Source organism: Corapipo altera, unplaced genomic scaffold (assembly GCF_003945725.1).
Source record: "Corapipo altera isolate COAL_440 unplaced genomic scaffold, ASM394572v1 59, whole genome shotgun sequence".
Lineage (NCBI taxonomy): Eukaryota > Metazoa > Chordata > Aves > Passeriformes > Pipridae > Corapipo > Corapipo altera.
Genome location: NW_020884917.1, coordinates 6,526,204 through 6,552,296, shown reverse-complemented (window position 1 = coordinate 6,552,296; position 26,093 = coordinate 6,526,204). Strand labels below are relative to the sequence as shown.

Here is a 26,093-nt window from a genome sequence, read left to right as displayed (position 1 = left end):
CACTTCCATTCCTGTATTAAGGCAGACAGGGCTGTTCTTACTGTTATGCTTGGCATTGCAAATGCCTTTGCCACTTAGAAGTGAAAGGATTGCTTAAGTGGTTTACAGGCTTGGGGTTCACATCAGGCATAATTTCTCTCAGATAATCCAAGTAACCTGTGAGATGACTTTAACTCAGAGTCTACTTCAGTATTTTCTACAGTTTGCTGACTTCATTATAACTTCACAAATAAAAAACCCTAGGTTTATTTAGAAAAAAATAGCAGGTATTTTTGTTAGCTACAATGGCCAAGTACCAGAGCATTCTAGTGTCTTAGAGCACACTAGCTGTGTTATTGCTTGGGGAGAATCGATGCAAATTCACCTCCAAGACCCTTGGTTTGCAAATTAAATGGGCACAAAACTGCTGTAAAAGGTGGCAAATGCTCTCATCTCTTGGGAAGTGAAAACCCACTATGCTGTGGACCACCAAAACTGTGAAATGACTGTGATCTTTTTGATGTCATGATGGAAACTAAATGGGGTTGCAAAAGCACAGGCTTTGCATTAAGTGACTTTTTTATTTAATTTCCCCCTCCTTTCTTCTTGATCATATTTTTCTGAGATTTTTTTCTTCCTATCCTAAACCCAACTTCATTGGTACTATTTGTAAGAAGACACATTTCAAGCTTCAGATCTCTCAGATGCCAGAGGATACATTTGAAAATGTTACTGCCCCACTTCTAAGCTTTCTCCTGAATACCTTAGAGCTAGTGCAAAGTCAGCCCACTGGAAAAAAAAAGGCAATGTCAATTTTGCAAACCTTTCAATTAACTTGTCCAAGACAACTAAAGACATTGTCTCAAAATGGATTAACTGGAGAGAACTTGTACAATGACTACCTCCAGCTGCTGCAGAATTGGAACAGCACAAAGAAACTAACAAGCAGCTGACACATGGGAACCTTAGAGCCGAAAAAGCAATTTCCAAAGTAACCATGTCTCCAGATTTTGATACAATTATATTTATAACAGTTTCATAATTAAAATAAAACAAAACAAAAAACCCCACCAACCAAACCAGCAGATCTATAGCATAGTTATTTCCTATACATTCTTGACATATATTACTTTTTCATAAGATTTTAGGATTAAAAAGTGATTGCAACCAACTGATATTAGTGGGACTTTGTTTGGCTGCTTTTTAAGGAGTGGAAAGGTGCATCTACAATATTTTAATATGAAGGATTTTTATGTGTCATTGTCACATCTGACTATCCTAACTGAAAGCATACAAAAGCCACAATAGAACTTGACTAAAAAAAAAAGAAAAAGAAAGAAAAAAATATGGAAAGTATACATATAAAACCAAAACCCTATGTTACAACAGATCTACTGAGGGCCTAACAGTAATGACACTAAGAATTTGTGGATCATTTCAAGAATATGGCACTCATCTGGGCAACAACTAGATTTTCATTAAGGGATGACTTGAGCTGGATCAATTCTCTGACAATTCAGGTCAGAAATCCAAAAAGTCCAGTATGGGCTCAGTCAAATGGGATTTATTTTTATTTGTTTTTTACTTTAAGCAAATAGGAGAGACATTTTTGTCTTGAGACAAAACAAAACAAGAAGTCCAACAAAATATAAATGCTAAATGGGTATTTTACCTTTTTTAACTCTTTTCTTTGTACACTTTTAAAAGATGTCTCAAAGGAATAAATAATTTGTATTTTTAAAATATTGTAATGAAACGTTTTTGGCAGATTTTAAAATAAGTTTCTGTTTAAAAAACGGAAATTAAGCATTTCAACTTTTCAAAGGGAACTTCCTCCTTTTTTTTTCAGATAGAAACTTTTAAATTCAGTTAAATTCACAAATAATTTCACTTGTTCCCTGAGCTACTTTTTCAGCAAATTTACTTTTTAGGAATTTTTGAGGGGGTCAGTTTTAGAGAGGGTGGATACTGCAGATTCTTACAGCTAATAAACAGCCTCTTTTTTTTTTTTTTTCAGCAAGTACTTTAAGCAGTTTCTTTTTCAATTCATAGCTGTGAATCAATCTCGTATCCAATTTCTGTCCAACTTAGATATTTTGTAACAGAAAAACCCAGACAAATTAAGTTAATATACCAGTAAAACTAACTGATGTCAGAAATATCATACTGTAAGAAATTCATCAGCTTCTAATGCTAGAGGCAGGTTCAGATTAGATATTAGGAGGAAATTCTTTACTGTGAAGATGGTGAGGCACTGGAACAGGTTGCCCAAAGAAGTTGTCCCATCTCTGGAAGTGCTCAAGGCCGGGTTGGATAGTGCTTTGAGCAATCTGATCTAGTGAAAGGCTTCTCTGCAGGGGGGTTGGAACTAGATCTTTAATGTCCCTTCCAACCCAAGCCATTTTATCATTCTATCTCTCTGTGATAATACAACAGTGCAGTCAAATGCCACAAGCCTTTTACTTTTGCACTCTAAAGAAAAATCTGTACTCTACTACATGTGATTATAACAGCACTTTGCCTTGGATTCTGGTTTAAATGATCATTTGTTACACAGAATCTGTCAAGTCACCAATGATTGTTTTAAGAAAAATAACTGAATAGACCAATAGCTTTTCTTGTCAGATGTTGAATCAATAAACTTAATTCACTTTAAAACTATTTTTTCCCTAATGCATACAGATAGTTAATAGTTAATAAATATTGATCAATACTGTAGTAATAGAAGACACTTAATGCCAGTGGGGGTAAAAAGCAAACAGGAATATGGATGAGTTTAGTTTTTAAAATTTGAAGCTATAATGGATATAATGTTCTTTTACCATACCCTTAAGGAATAAGACATCCTGCAACCTTTCAACCCTAGTTTCACTTTCTACCAATGAGCTTGACCTTTCTTTCCTTTATACGGATTTTATACCAACATGACACTTACTTCTTATTTACACAAAGTGCAAAACACAAGTAGAATCTAAACCCAACTCTTACAGAATTCCACTATTTCTATTGAGAAATCCAAGAGCTTTTTAAAGAAACACAGTTGAACTAATTACAACTAGGTCTCTTCTAATTCAACAAACGAGTTAAGTAATTACCAGCAACCAAAGTGGAAATATGAGAGCCAGTAACATCTGCACCTTGACTGAACTTCCTTCTTAACGGTTGAAGAAGGATGGCATTCAGTACTTGGAACACCCAGACAGGGAATCTTGAGACTCAAAGATCCAAACATTTTAACCCTTGCATCTACTTATCTCTCTTAAAATTATCATATAAACAAACTCATGACTTATGTATATAACTCACAAGGGAGACATAATGCTTGTAGCTTGTAGCAATTTATCACTTGATTTGACAGCAACAAGATTACAATCTTGAACAGTAGCTTTAAAAATATCCCTCTTAATATTAATATGACTCCATTTAATTTTTTTTTTATTCCAAGGAATTTGCCAATGCCATAATGGTCAGCCCAATTATATCCTTCTGGTATCTCAATTGTACAATCCTAGACTACTATAAAAATCCTAGAGATTGCAAAAGAAAAATTCCCAAAGGAAAACATTCTGTGATACCTTCTCCAGTGAACCAAAGCAATCTGCATCTTGCTACATATCACTGAGGAAGCGTTTTCATCCTCTCCCATTCAGGCCAGTAAAGGACAGACTCAAGATCCAGAATATCACAACTGTGAAATACTTCAGGTTCTTTAGCTTACAAATCAAACAACAAGTTCAACTCAAAGAAAGAGACTATGAAAAGATTTTGGCTTATATCCATTAAATGGTCTATACACAATACTACCAAGCCTTGTGAATTAAGTATATGAGGATTTCAGTCACTTTTCTCTGCAAATCTCTTTTCTCTCGCATTGAAGTTTAAAAGTACAATAGAATTTATATATATACATATGTATTTTCAAAGATTTAGCCAGATATCAGTGCCTGAGTGAACTATACACTATTCAGTAGAAATTATAAAACATTGATACAAATATAAAGACATACTCAATATAAAAAGCTTATATTTATAAAATATATTTTTAGGTAACAGTCTTCCCCTGAGGGTATACCAAATAGTTGGATTCATAAATATTGCTCTGCACTGCAGCTTGGTTACCAAAGTTCAAAGTTCAACTCTTAAGTGAAGTATGAATTGCTCCAGTCACCTGACATGGCTACAGTGGTTGCCTCAGGATATGTTCCCTAGTTTTTTTGAGTGATAAAGACACAGTATCAATGGGTCTCCGAAAAATCTGGAGAAGATTCCTTCTTCCACATATGGAAGATATGAGAGCAGGATCTATAGGCTAGTGAGCACGTGTCACATGACTGGGCTTTAGTTTTCATGGGCAGTTCATTGGTTTTTCTGGATCCAGTTCCAACTATCTTCATTCTCCTTTTTGCTCTTTTCGGCCTCAATAATTTCTTTATACCTCCGGCGGAAGAAGCCCATCTGCAAATCAGAAGAGATGACAGTGGTAAGTTACACTATCATTAAACTGAAACTTAATTTGTCAGTGTGAGGACAGAAAATGGTGTGCAGAAAAAAACAGCACAGGAGTTAGTATTTAATCCTCCAAGTGCCAACCTGAAATCATAGCTCCTTATTTACATCAGTATAAATGAGATCAAACTGGGTCCCAAATCTTCACAAATTCTCTGCTCCTTATAGATGAACTATTCAGAGGTAAGAGATCCTCTTACATAAAGCATACTTAAAAAAAAAATGCTCATTAAGTATTCCTAATAAAACAGACCAGAAGAGGCAGATACAGGTTTATTGGTTTAAAATGGAGACTAATGCAAAATTTGGAGCTGAACCTAAAGTCAGAGTAACACTCAGGTCCTGAGTAAATGCTGACAGAGTTTTATGAATGATGGTCTCAGTGTCCACAACTGCACAAAACAACAGGGATCAGAGGAATACAGTACACGTAACCAAGTCCCAGCATCTTAGTTCCAGCTATCATTACCAATAATTCCTTTTGCACATCTTCTTGCTTCCTAAATCCTTGTACTTTAAGAAATGCAAGTGGGTTTCATTTCAGTTTGGAGAAAAACTTCTCATATCTCTGGGTTTTTTTAAGTCTCTCAGAAAACCAAAAATTATTTTAATAACAGACTTTGGTTACCATTCAAGAATAACTCCTCAAACTTAGCACTGTTGAGATCACTGAATCAATATTTTGTTCACCATAATGAAATATTTAAGCAATTCCTACCACTCTAATCTTGTTTTTCTACTCCTCCTGTGTAAAACATGATGTTTTTGTCTTCCTTTATGAAGTAGTTATTTGCCACCCTTTATTCCCAAACTGGCTATGTGTAGGAAAATTTTGTGCTGTCTTGTCATAACTAATATTCCCTTATTTGGATTTTTTAATTCCAGTTTTCATCAACTTTCACTTTCTTCGAGTGTATTTTAACTCACAGGGGTCTGAAAGGCAGCATGATCAATCTGCCAATGCTGCTTCTCCAGCAGGGTTTTCCTAAAGCTCAGGTCCTTGCCAGTGCCCCCAGCTGCATCCTGAATTCACAGCAGCATGAGAATGCTCACACCATCCTCCCATTCTGCTTCTTGCCTCCTATGCAAAGGACATAGAAGCTGCAGCGTGGTCTAACAAGCCCCTTTGTTTGGTAACTGTGGACCACTGGGACATGCCATTATTCTAGAGATAAGTGTACCCTGCATTTGTGTACATTACATACACACCTACTATCCTGATTCTGGCCAAGACAGGGTTAATTTCTGCAGTAGCCAGGAGGGGCTAAGACCTGGAGGTTATTCTATACAATCTCATGCCATTGTCGAGGGTGGGGGAAGAGAGTCTCTTCTAAGGAGGAGGGGTTCCTTCAAATCAAGTAAGCATGGTGGAGAGAGCAGTGGGATGGCACTGGCTTGAAAGCCGGAGGGAGCAGTTGGGGTAACACTGTTTCGAAGCTAGACGGAGCAGTCAGGGTGGTGTGGCTGCAGTCACCTCAGGCTCAGTGAGCCATTTGTAGGTGAATCACTCTCTCTCTTTCGTGAGCTTTTGTTATTAATCTTGCTGCTGTTACTGTTCGTTTTCTATCTCCTTGCTGTTTCCAGTAAATTTTTCTTATCTCAACCTGTGATCTTTACCTTTTGTGCCTCCAATTCTCCTTTTCAGCCTGCTGCATGGGAGGGGAGGAGGGAAGGGAGGAGTGAGTGACACATGGTTTTAGTGGAAGCACTACATTGGTGAATACCATTCCTAAATCACGACAGTCTTCTTTGGTACCCAACGTATGACTTGAAGGGTTAAGAAAATAACAGATCTGCCCAGAGTGGGTTGAAAACAAATTTGATCTAAGCATTTGTTGTATTAGGTACAGAGCCACTGGTCACCATATTGCTTTGGTCTGTTCATGTGGGTGGGGTACCTAACTCTATATATTCCCCTATGTGCTCCTCGTGGTGCTCTTTTTCAGAACAGAGAGGGGGATCAGGATTGTTCTGTCGTTGTACTGTCTGATATCAGCTTATGACATGATAAAGTCAAGGACAATGAGGATCATTTGGCATGTGTATTCAGTGTTACTCTCCTACCCTTACCTCGGGTGCTACCTTTGGGAGTCCATCAATAATTGTACCCAGTCTGCGGGAGAACAGGGGAGGGTGATTTTCCCCAGCTTTTCACCCCTTTTTCCTCCTTCAGGCCTGTTACAACAGCTTTCGGAAGTTTTGAAATTCATTTGAATGTTAAGGAAAGCATGTTCTTGTTGCCAAGACTGCCAGGATTCCTCAGTGCAGTTCACACCATGTTTAGAGTCAAGAAAGAGAAGGTAATTTCTTTCCTTTAGGAAGGTCATTCAGAGATCTGCCTCAAGGATTGATAGGCATGAGTGGTATGAAATGTGGGAGAAAATGGTCCAGTTTTTTGAGAGACTCTCTGTCCCATACAGGAGCAGCCAATAAAGGCAGCAAAAGGACAGGTTTAATTTTTGCAGTGGTCAGGAGGGGGTGTGGCTAGGGTCTGGAGGCTATACTATACCACCTCAGGTCATTCCCACGGATGGTGGAAGGGAGTCTCTTCCAGGGAGAAGGGATTCCTTCCAGTCCGTCGAGTGGAGGAAGTGGTGGAAATGTGGTGGAGGCAGTGGTAGGGTAACGCTGGTTCTGAGCTAGGGGGAGCAGTTGGGGTAGCGTGGCTGTGGTTGGGTTGTGTTGGGCTTGGTGAGCATTTTATATGTGAATCACTCTCTCTCTTTTGTACAGTTTTGTTATTAATATTGTTGCTGTTACTGTTCATTTTCTTATCTAATTGCTGTTTCCAGTAAATTTTTCTTATCTCAACCTGTGATCTTTACCTTTTGTGCCTCCAATTCTCCATTCCAGCCTGCTGTACAGGAGGGGGAAGAGGGGAGGGAGCATTGCATGGTTTTAGTGGGAGCACTAAACTGGAGAATACCATTCCTAAACCACAATACCTACAGCCACTTTATAAATGCACAATAAGTAGACATATACATAAATGTCCATGACCTTGAGCTTACGAAGGTCCCATGACCTTCCGGAAGCCCCCTTTAATAACTGAAATTAGACCTTAAAACTCATTTGTACATAGAAATTCTTGTGCACAGACTGTGAACACAGTATCGTTCCCATCTGTCAAAAGCAAAGCTTTATCTGTTGCTATGTACATGCAAATGCAGGGATAGTGGTGGTCCTGTCCTGAAAAATCACCTCAAAAAAGTGACACTGTTGAATTTCAGAGGGCCACGACTCCCTCACTTCATAGCATCTTTCAGAGCACTATCTGCAAGGATTCACGAAGAGAAAATTAAAGAGGAGTTCTTCTAGTTCCCCATCCTTCAAACGTACTCTAGACGTCAGATCAAATTTTTTCTTCAGTAGAAAAAAATCCATATTAGTAATTTTTGTGCTTGAATCTACAAGCTATACTAGCGCAAAGGATTTATTTTTAGAAGACATCCTCAAAATAGCACCACCATAAAATCCCAGTGAAAGTTCACCATTAATGCCAACAGAATTCAGCTCAATGAGGCTTGAAGCAAATAGCTGAAGTTTCTCTAGATTTTCAGTCTAAAATGGAAGTGAATTATTATATTGATAATGGAAAAAAAAGTGTAAGAGCCTAATACTTCTCTGTTGTTCTGCCCCAGTAGGATTAATCATAGGTACTTACTTATTCACAAGAATATGCTGCTATTACTTACATATGCTCAGGGAGCAGATGTGTTGAAAAAGTGGATGCCATTTTTTGTATTATCAGTTTTTATAACAGACCTACATGTTTTTCATTAGAAAACTGCCACAGGACTTTGCTTCCTTAGATTAACAAGAGAAGTTTAATTTCTAGTTTTAAAAACAGGTTTTAAACCCTTAAGGTTTCCATCCTTCATGCAAACACATCCTTGATATAATAAAACTTTCTCTTGAAGTCATAATCAAAATTATAGAAAAGTTTTTTAATTTCCTTGAGGGCCAAACAAACAAACCCAAACTCCTTCCCACTGTTATTTTCATAAAAAATGTCTGTTACTGAACATCTGCTTCAGGAATTGTCTTTAAAAGTTGTTTATGAGCATTTTGGTATTTTACTATTTTTTCACTGAATACACAGTGCTTCTGTATAACTTTTCAGCAGGGATAAAAAGTGAGCTGAAAACTATAGTAAATATTAATAAAGCATGAATTCCTACATCTAGAGGTGACCCCATTACAAAGAATTATGTTTACTTGCTGTAAATGATGTGAATACTCTAAAATTATGTAGAGGAGTTAAGTGCAGGCAAAAAGAGAAACTGAACTTTAAGGATTATTTTTTAAAACATTTTTAGAAATAGCGGTCAGGGATTAGATAAATTTCCCATCCTTGAAAGACAAGGATGTGCTTTGTTATGCGATACTGTTCCATAGTGTTTAATGCATATTCCCATTTAATGTGATATAATTCCTATCATCACCAGAGAGGGATTTTTTTGGTAAGGGCCATGAAGAAATCACAACACAGTCATTGTCTCACAAGACTCCACACAACCCGCATATCCGTCTCCTTACAATTAATAATTTCATTAAAAATGATACCAATATTAACCTGTACGGTGAGGGCTGATTAATACCAGTAGCAAGCTGGAGAGAACAAGTGAATTTAGGATAGAGTAAGAGGTAATAAGGAGGCACACACTTGGACCAAAGCAGAAGAATTGATACAACATGGGGCTGAGCACATATCGGCTCTTTTATCACTGGAGTTGAAGGAACACCAGAAGATCTCTTTTCCATGGCTAATGCAAAGCCATTAAGGGAACTGAGAAAACACAGTGAGGATAGCACTGCTGGGATTGAGTCCTGAATTTTGAGCAAGGAAGAGGAAAAGAGATCCTCAGCTTTAACAGGAGCATTGCTGTGATCTCATTTGTAGAATGGGTGTTTACAGTGGGCCAATGGTCTCCAACACGTTTCATGGGTAATGAGTCTCTAATATTGTTCATTTCTCCCAAACTTTGCTTTCTATATATACAGACATATGCATGTGTGTACACATACAGATGTATGTACAGAGCAAAGGAATACCCACGTCAAGAGCTGTGACCCCATCAGGCAGTCTGTGAGTTCACACAACCACATCCAAGTAAAGGACTGAGGAAAATACTTTGATCAGTAAACTTCTGCCTAGGGAAGGCACTCATGAGAGGAAGGGCAACAGGAAGTATTTGCAGGAAGCAAAGAGAGAGCACTGCGGGAAGCTGAAGGGTTATATTGGAAGAAGAGGCATCAGCCAGTAAAGACAATGCAGAAAATGAGAAAAGGGTAGATGGGCTAGAATAACTGGAGGTGCTTCAGGTTTTGACTCTAAGCCACCTACTTATAGCAGCTCTAATATTTACTTGAAGCATCTTCAGAAAGGACTGGATAGTGTTTGTCACTTCAAAACCTTAAACCATCCATAGGTTTTACACACTTCCTTTAATTTACTTATTCCAGCCCTTGTACCCTTTTCTAGTATGACCTTACTGCCATCTACAGTGTATGCTGAGCAGAAAATACGTTTCTGGCAAAACTGAACAATAAAGCAACAGAAAATCTGTGTTGGTCTGGAATGAGGAATTATAACAACTGTTATTGTGAAGGGATTTCTTCCCTTGCAAAGCACTGTCAAGTCCTGTATTCAAACGTGAGTATTTAAAGTCTCTAGCACAGACAATTCCCTTTAGCTGTCATGCCAGGTTTAAATCCCTTAAAATCACAGATAAGTCATATCTAACAACACTCACGTAGAATTACATTCTTCAAGTACTCACACAAACTGAAAACTTCAGTCAAAAGTCATTTAAGTGAATTAACATCACAGTAAATTATCTTTCTTTTTTTTTTTTTTTTGCTGTTACTTTGTGCTCATCCAAAGGCTGAATTACTGGACCTTATATTTTTCTAAACTCCAGAAGTATAAACACTTACCTAACATTTCCTGCAGTGTGGTTCTGTGGCTATCTCTTTAGGGTGCCAAGTATAAGTATGCTTGAAGAGTGATGAGATTACAAAATAAAATTTAATTTGCAGTTGGGAAAAAACAAAGTTGATCAGAGGGCAAGCAATATCACTGTTTTTGTTATAGTCACCATTGGATAAATTTCTAAAACATTTTTATAATTCATAATCCAACAAGGCTTATTCTCCCAATCAAATAAAAAGATAAATAGTTTGAAATGGGGATTGAAGAAGAATGTTTAGCCTTTTTTTAAAAGTCTTTCTCTCATTAATATGATTCATTAAGAAACAGTTAGGTACTGCTGTAAAAACAGCATTATGTATTGATTTACGGCAGTGTTTCAAGACTATCACTGAGCTAGGAATAGAGGTCTATGAACAAAAACATTCAAACAGGATCCAAGACTATATCAGAGACTTTTGTGAGGTTTTGTACTATTTTTAATTAAGTTTCTCCAGTGCATACTGAGGTGTTAAGCTGAACATAGAAAGTATTTATTTTTAACAGTATGCCTATGCTGACAAGGTTACCAATCACAGTACAAACCAATAAGCAAAAAGAAAAGGGAGTAAAGCACTGTCAGAGGGGTAACTAAAAAATGAAACAAAATGTAAGAACCACTGAAGAAATCTCCCATGTAACTAGGTTTTGACAACATACCTTAAGGTTCAGTGCCTTAATCACAAGATGTCTTTCCTCTAGCATACAGTTTCTTTTTCTACTGTAACCACTATCCAGTCATAGCTGCTGAAAAGTATGTATTTACATCACAAATCTTTTAATGCCACATTGCTAATCTAGGCAGAAGTCTCAAGCCATTCACCTCATGGCACTTCAGAAAGCATTAACTTACAGAGAATTAATCTCCTCACCTTTTTTGGGTGCATATTCCTTGTGTACTTCTCCCTTCACATAAACAGTACTACAGTTAGAAAAATATGCAGCTAATCATGGGTCAAAGCAGGGCCAGAAATTTCACCCCATTAAATGCCACCAGTTGGCAGAGCAACAACACCCCCAATCTCTGCAAAGCAGTGCTGCTGAGATTAGAAGGATGGAACATTTCCCCATGCAGGGTTAGATAACTGGTTATTAAGTACAACTCACTTTACTACTGTCAAGAATGCAGGTAAAAACACTTTGCACTTGGGTTTGTGTGGTCCTGGATAATCCTCGCAAACTACCAGTTCCAAGATGATGCACTATGTTCTTTCTCCCAATTAAAGGACACTTGCCACAGTACACAGGGGTCACAAACTGATATGTCTATCAGCTTTTCCACCAAGAACTGGCAAACTGCCAATTCTGGGTCCCACTGTGACGTAAGGGCATGTCTGTAAAGGAGTTAAAGGAGAAAATGTGTATTTAGGAGGAAGGATGATAGTGTGGCTAAGATAAGCTCATGAGGGCTCCAGAGGTCTGGTTTAATTATTCAGTCTTTCATTGACTTTTTGAGAGGTAAACCCCTTAACTGTCTTGTAATGTAGGTCCTCATTTGTTCAGTGAAACAAGTACAAGAAAATAAATAAATATGATTCAAACATCACCATTCCACAAATGGCTGTACACACATACAATATACACAATGATATATACACTTATGCAGCTGGGGAATTGAGACAAAGAGAAGTTCAGCAGCTTGCTCAAAGATTAGTTCTCCTCTACAAGCATTCATTTCTGAAGTACTGTACATACTAAGTCCTTAACAAAAGATATTATGTATCCACAAATGAATCAAAGGCTAGATGAATGAATCTTGTCTGATGCAACCTAGACCGTACCTACATAGTAAAGATATTCCAAGGGTAAACACCAGAACTACCAGCTCTATTCACCACATAAGCAAGTAGCTCCATTGAAGCCAACTGAACAACTCCTGTGAGAAAAGTTACACAAGAATTGGTTAGAGGAACAAATTGTTCATTAATGGGGTGACACCCTAGCATCAGTGACAATGCCAAGGTATGTTATATTAATTAAAAAATAAAAAAGTACTAAATCAGATTTTCTGTACTGGTGTCCCTTGCTGTGTGCAGTTATCTGTTTCGCAAACCTAAATCCATCTTTTCCATGCATCCTGCCAGTCTGAATTGTTCTTCTATTTTGAGGTACCTAGCCTTAACAACTGGTTTTTAACATTTGTCCTTTGAGATAGTCATAGAGTATTTAGTTAAAATAATAGTTTATCTAATGTTTGCTTTAGCTAAGTTTATGAAATGACTGGCTATTCTTAGTAAAACAGTTTTTCTTATTATTTCAGCATTACAAAGTAATTGTCTAATAAAATGTGTATTTAAAAACTATGTGTGTTTTAGTACTACAGCATGTGAAATAAATTTACTTCTAAAATCTATGGAGGACTACAGATCTTCACCCCAGGTACCAGCAGTGATATTTCAAGTCAGTTAGTCAGGCTGGATGAAAGTAAGCTAAAAGTTAAGCACAATTTTGTGTACATTGCTAATTCTTCTCTGCCATAACAATATTCATCAGTTACAATACACTGGGATCAGATACAGCTGCTAGGAATCAAATTCTTCCATAGTGACTGAACTTATAAAGATCTTTCAGTGCTGAGTTCTGGTAACTTGAGTTTAATTAAAGCCTGAACTTCTTGCAGTATGGTGACTGTGTACAGTAACTTGCAAGACAGCTGTTACCAGTATATTTATAAGTGTAATTAAAAAGCGAATTGGCCAACATTAAAACTTACGACTATTTCCAAATAAAGATTTTTTTTTTCCGTTGCAAAATTTTACTATGTAGTTTATTTTTTAAAGTCACAGAATGAACACAGCCATCATCCAAAGTTCATCTCTGATTATTGTTCTCAAAGAACATAATGTCTACTGCAGATATGTCTGGAAAAAAACTGAATCTCACCAGGGAATAGGACAGTAATTAGAGATATCATTCCTATAAGCATAATTAATTTAAAACATATCTTGATCCATATTTTCCATTTCCTCTTCAAATAAAAAAAAGAAACACTACTGAAATATTTCTGGCTTTGTTTGAAAACCCAAGACTAAACATTAAAGACTATTTTTGGAATCAATAAAAAGTAGCTTTAAAATCATATTTTGATATACTTGGTCTGCCAAAAATATTTGAATTAAAGTTGTACTATGTCCATAATTATCAGAATAAGTCTCTTTCATGCATTAGTCAAACCAGAAGGAAACAGCTATGGCTGGTGTAAGTTATAATACACCATTTCCCATTGTGAAACCAAGCCTAAAAACAGAATTCAGACTAAGTAAGTCACATTTGCTCTGTTTATTGGCATTTGGGTTTGAGGGATGTTAATGAATTCCAATAAATACATATGTTGTGTTCCAGCAGTGGGGAGCCTTGGAACCTTAGGTACGTATTTTAAATTTTTCAGTCTACATATGTATTCTTTTACTGGTTTGGACTCCTGAAAATGATGGCTATCTTTTCTGAAAGACGTTTTGAACCACAAGCATACCTCTCTCTTGCAGTGGATTACATTTGTTCACACAGTGCCAGAATATAAGAGCAACACAGCTGCAATGGCTGTGGTGTTCTCAGAGTACCCTGCCTGCCTCTCATTTTGAGGACACTGAGACTGGAGAGAACACTCAGCCACAATATTATTGTTACACATTTACAGAGCTCATTACATCAAGAAAGATAACAAAGGCATTTTACACGTACTGGACACATACCACCACTGAAATATTGCCTATCTTGAGAGTAGTGAACAAATATTACATGGCAGCTGGCAAACTCACTGGTGAATGCAGTCTTTTGGCTATAACAGCAGCATTAACCATTTACTTGTGTGAGAACAACAAAAGATGACAAACTCAATCTTCCTGTAACATTCAGTCAGAATTCAAAAAGCACAGCAAATCAACCTACTGTAAACCTATCAATCTACTGTAAAAAACCCAACATTTGAGTCACTGTTGCAGGAATACAAACCCTTTTGCTCTTGGTAAGCCAAGGGTCTACAAACATTTTGTGATACTTGCTTTGGTTCAGAAAGCGAGAAATAAGAAGAAAATAAACAGACTTCAAATGATCCACACAGCTTCTGCCTGGTGAAAACCTTATTATTTGCACAATCACTTTCGTTGTCCCATTTCCTCCTCAAGGTTTCCTAGATGTTATCCATAACAAAGATCTATCTATGTTTGGGAGATAGTATAGGTTTGGTCTTGAATCACAGAAGTTTTTATATTTGTATTTTTATAACAGGATAATATTGAAAAAGCCTAATTCTAGGCCTACTGAACCTAGCATCTGTATCAAAAAAGTAGTACCCTGAGAAGCCTACACAGGATAGCAAGTAACAACTCACTTAAAGTAACTAGATAAGTGGGTAACAAAACCAATAGAATTGAAAAGTTATCAGAAAAAATGTACCAAATGCAACGAGGACAACAGAAAGAAGAATTTCAGAGAACATAAACCAAGTCACAGTTTTTGCAGATTTTATGGACAGACAGGACAAGTATGGGCTACGTAGTTCCTACAGGTAGGGATCTTGGAATTACATGTACAGAAAAGAAGAAGTATGTGAACTCTGAATAGGCACAACAACTTGCATCAAAGATATGAAATTGCCACTCAGTTTCAAAAGGTTTCTCTATCAATGCTGCAATGAAATAAAACTGATTTTTTTTTAAAAAAAGCCCATCCCCTCTCCCCTGAGGTGCATAGGGACATATAATTATGGCACAAAACCCCTTTGGATTTCAATGTAGGGGAGGAATACATGTATACATATATACATACATATATATGCACATATATACATATATATATACACATATGCGCACACACACACACGCACATATATATATAATCATAGAATCATTATAGCTGAAAAAGACCTCCAAGATTATTGAGTCCTTTGACCAATCACCACCTGATACTAGCAGCTACACAATTTTAATCACTTTTCTCTACAACAAAATCCTAAATTATTGAATCCTTTACTAATCATCCAACTCTATGGATAAAGCACTGGAGTACAGCTGGCAAAGCCTGACTTATCTCTAACACAGACTCTGACCAAGGCATCTCACCTTTCTTCACCTCAGTACATCTGCATGCAAAAAGGGCTATGTAAATCTGGTGTTAGTTGCTTGGAATAGTTACTGTTACTTGGAATCTCTCAAAATTTCTCAAAGCTTTCATTCAACAAAATGGCAGCTTCTTCACTGAATGATCTCTATAAAATTTAAAAGAGCTCAAGTCTCAAGATTAATCCAGGAAGCAAAGGACTGTATTAACTCTAGTAGAGACCAAGAATTGAACTTGTGTGAGTTTCTCCTGGAGACTCACAGTGAAAGGTGATATTCTTCTTATCTTGCTCATTTTCAAACATGCCTTTTTATGACAGGAAATGAGCCATATGAAATCAGCAGCACTAACTCCTTTTTGAAATTGTGTCACTGGGACATAAACCCTGGGTCTCTTCCAATCTCACATTTTTCCATTCTCATGGTTATTCTCCCTTCTTAATTTCACTGACTTTTTTTTTCCTTTAACTCTTTCTGCCACAGAAAGCAAAAGCATTTCCTAGATGCCAGAAAAACAGAAGTTATGAGATATTCTAGAACGTGGTCAAACATTGTTTTTGAAATGGAAAGTACAGTCAATTTTAACCTTGTCAGTATATGCTTAAAAATCTTCAAAACTGACTTTAAAAATACTTTAAATCTATAACTCATATAAAATTTATATATTATATGAAGTAGCTTTATAATCCATAATGCAACTATACACACAACTATATAATCTATAATAAGAATTGCATGGCTAGTTTTTGGCCCAGGTTTGTAAATCCATTTTACAGCCTGATGACCTGCAGCGATATGTCCTTTTGCAGCACACTGGGCCTGTGACCTCCAGTCCCAACACAGCCGGCTAGCAGAGCCTGCAGCACACGTGCTGCTAAACAGTGTGAGTCAGACTGTGGGACGTTTGCCTTGGGAAGCAAAATAGTGCTGGACACGTTCCCATGTGTGCATTTGAGATTTACTTCCCTCAAAGACAGTCCCTGACCTTGACTGTGGTCTTTTAAGTTTATGGATTGGTAGCAGGGAACTGAGGAATTAAAACACTTGAAGTTCCTTCCCCTTCATATTTACCACACAAAATGGCTGCTGCCAAGTATCAGGATCAGCCCACTTTTACCCTGTAACAGTGTCTGGGGTAAAAGAACTGTATCCTATCAGAGACAGTGGGAAGGCTGTCTTTTAACAGGTCCAGGTGCTTCTTCCTCTGGTAACTAACTGATCTGGAACTCTTTGTGTGAGGAATGTGAAGAATTTACTGCTGGAAATTCCTCTCCCCAGGGCATCTACCTCTTGAAAACAGTAGCTACCATCTGATTTTTCCTAGACATGCACCCAATTTTTTTGCTGGTCAAGCAAAGTTGACACAATTTTCAGGAAATCCTGCTGAAATCAGTGAGCCTCAGTCATCAGAAAACCATAGAAATGCGAAGTACCTAAGAGTAATATAACAGCAGATTTCTAAGAGGGACACTCTGTTGTCCTGAAATGGTATCAGAGGTTTCAACTTTTAATAACCAGGTCCTAAAAACCCCCACTTTTTCACTTCTTCTGTACATCATGAATCCCTCCCTGTCCCTCATGAAAGCTTATATATGATATTGTTTTCACTGACTAATTATTCAGTTCCTAAAGCAAATAGATGTTAAAAATACAAGGATAAATTTAAGGTTTTTTTCTGGGACTAGCTTTGGTGCTTATGTTGCATCTGTTGCCTTACCTTCCATAAGAGCACAGCAAGCAATAGGAAGATGAGAATTCCCACCAGCAAACTGATGGCAATGATCCATCCGACAACATATCCACGAGGTTCCAGATTGTGTAAAGCCTCAAAGACCACCTACAAAGCAATTAGAAAAAGATCTTTTTATGACTAGAAGTTGTATTATTTTCTCTTGTACTCATCTTATGAGACACCGTGGCCTCCCCGATCATTTCATCTGTCAAACAAATATGGAATCCATTTAGTGCTTTCCATCTATTTTTCACAAGGGATTTAAAGCTTTCAAGTGGACTTTGAGTAGCCATGTGTTAGATCCAAAGAATATCAGCTTCCACTCCAAAATAACACCTACCCTGTCAATCCCCAAGCCGAGACACTGAGCTTGTTTTGGTGCTGGGCCACCTAGGTGCACAAAGTTTTGCATTAAAAACTCCATCCTTTGGATTGGCAGGGAATGCCATGACATCTTGCAGAGTTTGTCTTACTCAGCACGTTCCGGCCCTGCCAAACTCCCTGATGCTTCACAAGAAATACTTGTGACAAGCTGGCTAACCTTTTTTTCACAAAAAAATTCGGACAACTCATACATTCTTATTAAATACAAATCATTCCTGCTCTGCTTCACGGGACATATTGCGTGAAAGAGGCAAGGGCATGTGCAGTCATAGGTTCTTCTGGGAATGCAGATAGCTCTCCCCTCCCCTCCCCTCCCCTCGCCTCCCCTCCTCGCCTCGCCTCTCCCTTGCCTCGCTTCTCCCTCGCCTCGCCTCTCTTCTCTTCTCTTTTTCTATAGTATGTATGGCAGAGAAATACAGCCAACAGAGATCCTTCCTTTACCATCTGTCTTAAGAAGAAAACGGGAGCAAATTATATTATTCCTATTCCCTATGTGAATTTTCAGTCTCTTATTTCAATCAAAACCAGTGCCTTAGCGGAAAATTCAAAAACAGCTCTCCTCAGTGAGGGCTATTTCTATGTTAAAGTTTGCAATTTAATATCCAGCAAACGGAGAGAGGCAGCAGGGACTTTTTAGAGGTAATACATTTGGTTAGTCTGGCTTTGTTTTACAAAATGAAGTAGTTAGCTTTTCTTCCTCCTCCACAAACCACTTTCATCATCTTTGCTTAAAAATGTCAAAACCATTTTGTAGACATGAATTGTTAAATTAAAAAAAATTATTCGCTAAAAGTGAGTGAAAATCCAGGAGTTGCAGTCACATACAATTACACAATCCCAAGATACACATCTTTAAGAGGCTAATGAAAGACCCATGAAATACATTCACTCACTGCTGACCCTGTTCAAACAGTTTAATTTATGAGACAGCACAAGGAATGCAATATCATGCAACTCATATGAAAGTTGAAGATGGGTATTCAGGAAAAGGCTGCAAAAGGAAGGAGATGGTAGCACTGGTACAGGGGCCAAAGAGGCCCTCAGTTCTCCAACCCTGCCCGTTTCCAAGCCTCAGAGAAAGCCATGGGGATCCTGAGTGAGTGCAGGCAACAGCCCTGCTTTGAGTGGTAGACGGGATAGGACAGCCTCCCGAGATCCCACTAATGAACATTTCTGTTTCTGTAAGCATCCTCAGCAAAGAGACACAAAAATTACAGCTACAGATGAGAGAAAGCGGGTGAGAAGGGCTATATTTTGTCAAGGTGTTCCCATAAAGAAGTAGTCAGAGATCCTTCATCTCAGTTTCACAGGTTAATGCTGATTAAGATCAGTTTTTCTGGAGGAGGAATTTGAACATAGCTGATTTACACACACTGCTTTTTTCTATCAGTGAGATGTTATCAGGCATTTCACAGAATCACAGAATGGGTAAGGTTGGAAGGGACCAAAGTGGGTCATCTGGTCCAACCTCCCTGCTCAAGCAGGGTCATCCCAGACCACATCGTACACAATTACATCCAGATGGTACTTGAATCTCTCCAGTGAGGAACACTCCACAACCTCTCTGGGCAATCTGTTCCAGTGCTCAGTCACCTGCATAGTAAAGAACTTCATCAGATTCAGGTGGAACTTGCTGTACACCAGTTTCTGCCCGTTGCCTCCTGTCCCATTGTTCTGCACCACTGAACAGAACCTGGTCCATTCCCTTGACACCCTCCCTTCAGATACTTACAGACACTGATGAGGTCCTCTTTCAGTCATCTCTTCTTGCGACTAAATAGGCCCAGTTCCCTCAGCCTACACTCATAAGAGAGATGCTCCAGTGCCTTAATCATCTTCACTGCCCTTCACTGCAACTGCCGCAGGAGCTTCACATCTCTGTTGTACTACAGAGCCCAGAAGTGGACATTAAACCAAATGTGGCCTCACCTGGGCTGAGTAGATGGCCAGGATCACCTCCCTCACGATCTGACAATTAGGAAGACTTAATGCACCCCAAGATACCACTGGCCACAAGGAAACAGTGATGGCTCATGGACAGCTTGTTGTACACCAGGACTCCCAGGTCCTTCTAAGCAGAGCTGCTTTCCAGCAGGTCAGCTGTCAGACTGTACTGTTCCATAGGGTTATTCCTCCCCAGGTGCAGGACCCTGCATTTACCTTTTTTGAAATTCAGATAGTTCTTCTCTGCCCATCTCTCCAAACCATTAAGGTTCTTTTGAAGGGCTGTGCAACCCTCTGGGGTATTGGTCACTTCTCCCAGCTTTGTGTTGGCAGTGAACCTGCTGAGGAGGTATCTGTCCCTTCATTCAAGTCACTGATGAGCAAGTTAAACAATACTGGACCCAGTACTGAACTTCAGGGACCCCACTAGTGACAGACCTCCAACTAGACCTTATGCCACGGATTATGACCCTCTGGGATCTGCTCTTCAGCAAGTTCTCAATTTACCTCACTGTCTACTCATTCAGTCCACACTTCCTGAGTTTGCCTATGAGGATGTTGTGAGAGACAAGTGTCGAAAGCCTTGCTAAGTCAATGCAGACAATATCCTCTTCTCTCCCCCCATCCATCCAGGTAGTTGTCTCATTGTAGAAGGCAATCAGGTTGGTCAAGCATGATTTACCTTTAGTGAATCCATGCTGACTACTCCTGATCACCTTCTTTTTCTTCATGGGGATAGAGATGGCCTCCAGAATGAGGTGCTCCATCATCTTTCCAGGGACTGAGGTGAGTCTGGCTGGCTGGTAGTTCCCTGGGTCCTCCTTCTTGCCCTTTTGGAAGACCAGGGTGACATTTGCTTTTTTCCAGTCCTCAGGCACCTCTCCTGATGGCCACAACCTTTCAAAGATGATCGTGAGCAGCCTTGCTATGGTGTCATGACAACGACACTTGAAAATATAGCAAATGGACACAAACTAAGCTTTACATATACAGCACTATCCAAAAATATTCCCATAACTGGTATCACAATGCTCAAAATAGTTTTCGAACACGGACCAGTTCTTAAACCAAAAAAAAGAATAATTTTAGCATTTCAGATATTAGCACAAAGCCTTTGTTTTCAGATATTAGCACCAAGACATTCTGCTGAACTGAGTTTCCTAAGCAGCAGAGTCTCCCTCACAGTCAGTGTAAGGGAAATACAAGACAGAGAGATCAAACTCAAACCTTGTGCCTTCCTCCTATTTCTGATGCAGCTTGGAAAGATGATCTGATGTGGCAGTCCATTTTTCACACACATCAAGGTTAGAATCCATCTTATGGACACGAGTCTGATGACTATTTCTTAGATGACAAGGCTTTAATGTTATTTTCCTGACTCTAAAAAAACCCCGAAACTCCTTACATTTTAAGTATTGCCAACTTCAGTGAAGAGACCTTTCAAACAGTCCCTGGATGCAAAGTGAGGTGGTGCCTTCTCTCCACTACTCAGAAAGTAAATGTTAACGTATCACAACCTCCAGTAAAATAGACCTGTACACACTGTATGATCTCAAAAGACAGAGCCAGGAATAGCTGCAGAGATAAAATCATACATAATCTCTGCATCAAGAGCTCCACATTTTAGGTTTGAAGCACGCTGGCTAGAATAGCTTGGCTGTAGCTTTTGCAGTCACAGTTTGAGCTACAAGGGTAGAATAACAACAGCTTCTTATCTATCTGCTTTCTTCTAGCAGTCTGGAATCAACACACATGCATTAAAAAAACCCATTCATGGTTTGGAGAGGAACAGGGATGTTGTGCATACTAATGTCCCTAGCTGTCTTAAGCCCTCAAAATCTGCCTGCACTAATACTCAGTCACTGCAATAAGTTTTGGTGAGGAAGGTACCAACAACAAAAAACCCAAGCCAAACCCCAGTCAAATCAGACTGCGCAGACAGTGTATATTGCATCTCTGGAGTATCAGAAGGAAGCCAGTACAGTCAGCAGTGGGAGGCCAGGGAAGCAAGTCATCCCTTGGTGGGAAGGTTGGAGGCAGAGGGTGATGGTACTAAAGAGAAACATGTCATACACTGCCCGTCACTTGACCTGCTGGCCATTGTGCAGTCTCTGAAAGCTGATCTTGAGCACATTTTGAATTCTTCATCTTGTCCACCCCAGCAGCAAAGCCCCTACAGAGTGGCCAACATGCTGGAGAACACAAGGCAGTTCCCAGCTCAAGGCAGTCCTTACCTATAGAGAAGACAGGAGTAATAAGAGTAACTGATGCAGAAAATAAGGGGGTTGGGGTTGGGAAAGCATCCCAGAGAGGGCAGTAGGGACAGCAGCTATCTGGTTCACAGGAACCACATGCAATGGTCATCAAATATAGAGTGAATTAGAGGCTTTTTTTCAGACTCCAGTGAAATGCCAGGGAAAGGCCATGAAAAAGACTTGTCTTGACGATGTATGAGGAGTTTTAGTTTCATATTTATCTTTTGCATTTCACACTGTACATGTGGGATCTGAAAGCAGGGATGCCCAGGAGGCAGTGCAGTTTGCCATTCAGCTGTATGTAGCTTGCACCTCAATCAGGTTTCACACAACAAAACTGGCCTTCTGGAAAATAACTGAGATCTGCACACAACCACTGATTTCCGAAATGCTGAAACCAGAAGGACAAGGGCACCTACCAGTTCATCTTCTACCCATGCCAAACACTTGCTATATACTGATGGCTATATCTTAGTGAATAAATTAAAAAGAATCAGAAATTTTTTTTAGTACTTCTAAAACATCCTATTTCAGTAAAGCGTGTAGGCAAGAAGAAGTTGACTGAGTAGGAATTTTTGAAAATATTTGAAGTTCATACTGTGCCAAAGCCCTTTGCAGAATAGGTACACACTACTGCACTGGGACTCAGAAAGACAAGAAACATACTTCATAAAAATCTTGTTAAAAATACATAATTGAAAATTTTTCATTTCTTTTTGCTTATGTATATGAAATGAATTTTATGCATTTGCATTATGAACCACAGCACTATGGCTTATAAAAAAATGCTATTTTATTTCTGTATTATCACCCAAAATATTTCTGGTTTTTCATACCCCACTGCACTGCTGGCTGACTTTTCCATTTAGGTGCTCTTACGCTTGGGGGGACTTCAGCAGTAAAGACACCATTCTCCTACACATCTGTAAATATATGTATATGCATCCCTTATATATTTTATTTATTTAGATATACTAAGAAAGGCATTGCAAGTTCTTGAAAAATACAAACCTGAGGTGTCCCTGCAACATGCTTGTCTCTATCCCTGGGAAATTAACTGTATTTTATTATTATTGTGTATTGTTCTATTCCTTTACCAAAGTGTGTGTTTCTACCTGTCAGACTGCACTGTAAAGACAAGAAAATCTGTAAAAGGAATGTTACAATAGCAGATGGAAAGGTAAAGCAACAAAATGAAAAATCGAAACATGGTGAAAACAATAAAGCAGCAAATAACCCACTGGCGTGAGGCTGCAAAGTTGCTGGAGAAAGCTCTGGCCAGGCATCCAAAAGCTAAGCTGGAGAGCTGGTGCCTTAAAATGCTGAGTGATTCTAAAAAACAAGAGAGGTTGGTGGATTGTTGGGTAGAAGTAGTATTTCCACATGCACTAAAAAAATGCTGGGACATCATGAGCACTGTCCAGTACCACAGGCTGCTCCTTCCAACAGACATGGAGAACAGGCTGAAGTTCTCCATGCTGCAGGCAGACAGCTAAACCTTAGGCATGTGAATACGCATTTAAATCTCTCTGCGTATAAATATGCATATAAAGATACCTCGCAGGTCTTTACAAGCATAAACTTAATTTTTATGAGTTTTTCTTTTTGCTATTGTTCTTCTCCAAAATATATTTGTTCATCATTGCAAACATAAACCTATCTAAATCCTGAGGAAAAAAAAATACATGGAGGACAACCACTTGACTGTGTTGCACTAAACCTGGGGTGATTGCGTTGAAAACGAGAGAAAAGTGAACTCTACCCAGACGGTAGGAAATGTTCAAAGGCTTGCTGGAGCATACCTGTACTTAGCTGACAGCACCAGACAGCAGCCTTAAGCTCTACAGGGCACTATGTTGCAGAAGCTGTATGTGTTTTGTCTGGGGATGCCTTTTCATGCATTCAGCTTTGTGTGCACTCACTTTCAAGACAGGAAGAATCAGAGGCATTCAGATGGTTTCGCTGTAGTAAAATCCAACCAATTCTTCCTTCCAGACTTCTACAGGAAGTCCTTTTGCTCTTTAAGAGCGCTCCTCCTCCTCCTGCACACAAGCAGTGAGCACAGAATGTGGATCCTTGGATCTGGTGTATTTGACTACTGCGGTCTCATGGAGCTTATTGTTGGTTTCACCTCACTTGCAGAGAAGAAGGGAGCCAAACCTTCATGGAAACCCACATGCTGAAGAAAATTAAGCATGCCTTCTGCAAATACCACACCATCAGTTTCAGCCAATATATACTTGTGTTAATACCACTGTCATCACAAAGCCAAATCCAAACTTTGCTCACCTTCTTCATGTGATTTGTCCCAAATAAGAGTTCAAGTAGCCTATTGTAACCAGAGACAGCATATACAATTCCAAATCACATAAAATCATATCCAAATCTGGAGACATTATGTCTGAGAATTGCATAAATGCATCTTTTTTTAAAAATGGGTTCATTTCACAGACAGTCTGCTACCCAATTTAGAGATCTTTACATATGCTTTTGCATCTCCCTTATGAATTGTCTGCTGGAGTTTCTGACAAAGCTGATGTTTATATGGGTTGTCCAGTGATACTTCTTATACTAGCATCACAAATGTCAGTCTTCCTTTTCCAATTGTCTTCTTTTTCCATTTGTCTTCTTTACAGAGAGTTTGCACACTGATATTGTACAATATATTGTAAAAGTGCCCAGTGAAGTAATGACATCTGTTTTTAAAGAACAATTTAAATGTGCTAATAAGTCTACGTTTAGCCATAGAGAGCAAAAAGGTCCTTTCTACTTTACTATGATAAAGCATCTAAGAAAATGTATTTTCATTGTTAGGGAACACAAACTCATAGGAAGTTCATGCAGAACTGTTCAGAAGGAACTGCTATCCAAATGAATGTGGTAGCAGTCCATGGTCAATGAAGAGTATGGGATGAACTTTAAAAGGGAAGGGAGGAGTACGAACAAAGACATTTTCTTTCTTTTATCTGTATTTCCAGCTGCATAGTTGTGGCTTGCAACAAGTACTATTCCCTTCTGCATTCCACAAGAAGAGAACAGGGGGAAATGAGTACCTTGAGCCAAACCACCTCTTAAATTTTTGCCTGAACATGATCCTATCCAAAACATACAGCAATGGTGAAGCCAACAGACATATGGAAATAGCATAAAGGAGAGAGCAAATGGCACTTGCATGAGAAAAGACTTGAAACTACAAATTGATGTTACATGGCTACAATATGTCAAGCATGCTCGTTTACAGCTAGGGCTTCCCAGGACCTAGAAGTAATCTCTTATTTGAAGATTAATATAGCTTCCCAGCACACACACTGCACTGCATAATTGATGCAACTCAAGACCTGCTGAAAGGCTTTCTGGGAACGGGCAAAGGACAATTTTTTTTTTTTTAATTTTTTTCTTTTTTCTTTTTTTTTTTCTTCAAGCATTAGATAACAATGAAATACAACAGAGCTTGCATTCCTAGATGAAAGCATTTCTAAATTTTGAATATTAAATAACAGTAATCCCACACATTTTACATTGTGCCTATCATTCTGAGAGATTCTAAAAACCTTTACAGAAGAAAATATTTGGCATAGATATATTCTATATTCTTCTATTTCAGCTGGGGCATGGGTGTCACAGTCATATGTTATTCAGTCATTGATGAAATTCTGTCATACAATTGCAAGATTTGCTCTGTGCAACCTGCAGAACTAAAGAGAGATCAAGCAACGATCAGTGCTGCAGGTCACTTATAAGGCACATTCCCAGCAAAGGCTAGCTATGTTTTTCATTTCAGCTGCCAAGTCTATTCTTTAATGCATTTTAGAATGGTCCAGAAACCTGACAAAGAAAATAAAACAGAAGGGGAAAAATGAGGTCCTGTCATAAAAAATAATTCCTTTTTCTGACAGGTCTAATAAAATCAAAAGTTAAAACTAGGGTTACAGACATGAGTGTTGAAGAATATATCTGGTGCAGGTAGCTCAGTTTGCAAGGTGCAGATTGAGATGCAGATTGAAATGCGGATTGAGCTCTGGGTGGGAGCCTGAGACAAGAGGCCGTGAACCCTATGGTAAATGAAGAGTAGGAAGATGGGTGGTGCCAGCCAGGTACATGGACACTGAGAGACATAGCAGTGAACTACCTACCTTTTGGATAACAAAAGGCAGGAGGATCAGTAGAGCCAATCAGGTGGATGCACACTGGGAGACACAGCAAGAGTAGAGGACTCAGGAGGAAGAGGGTGTCCTGCATGCAGCTTAGACTGTGAGCAGATAAAA

The 26,093-nt window shown here is 38.7% G+C and overlaps 1 protein-coding gene across 1 annotated transcript in view; it reads right to left on the bottom strand.

Moving 5' to 3' along the window:
• Nucleotides 1–2,442: 2,442 nt before the first annotated feature.
• ITGA9 (integrin subunit alpha 9) overlaps nucleotides 2,443–26,093 on the bottom strand; it is a 215,333-nt gene continuing 191,682 nt past the window's right edge. Inside the window, exons 27-28 of the mRNA XM_027655964.1 lie at nucleotides 17,231–17,350; nucleotides 2,443–4,434 (exon numbers count right to left, since the gene is read on the bottom strand). Of these exons, the coding sequence (XP_027511765.1) occupies nucleotides 4,336–4,434; nucleotides 17,231–17,350 (219 nt within the window). The 3' untranslated portion in view covers nucleotides 2,443–4,335. The remainder of the gene's footprint in view (nucleotides 4,435–17,230; nucleotides 17,351–26,093) is intronic.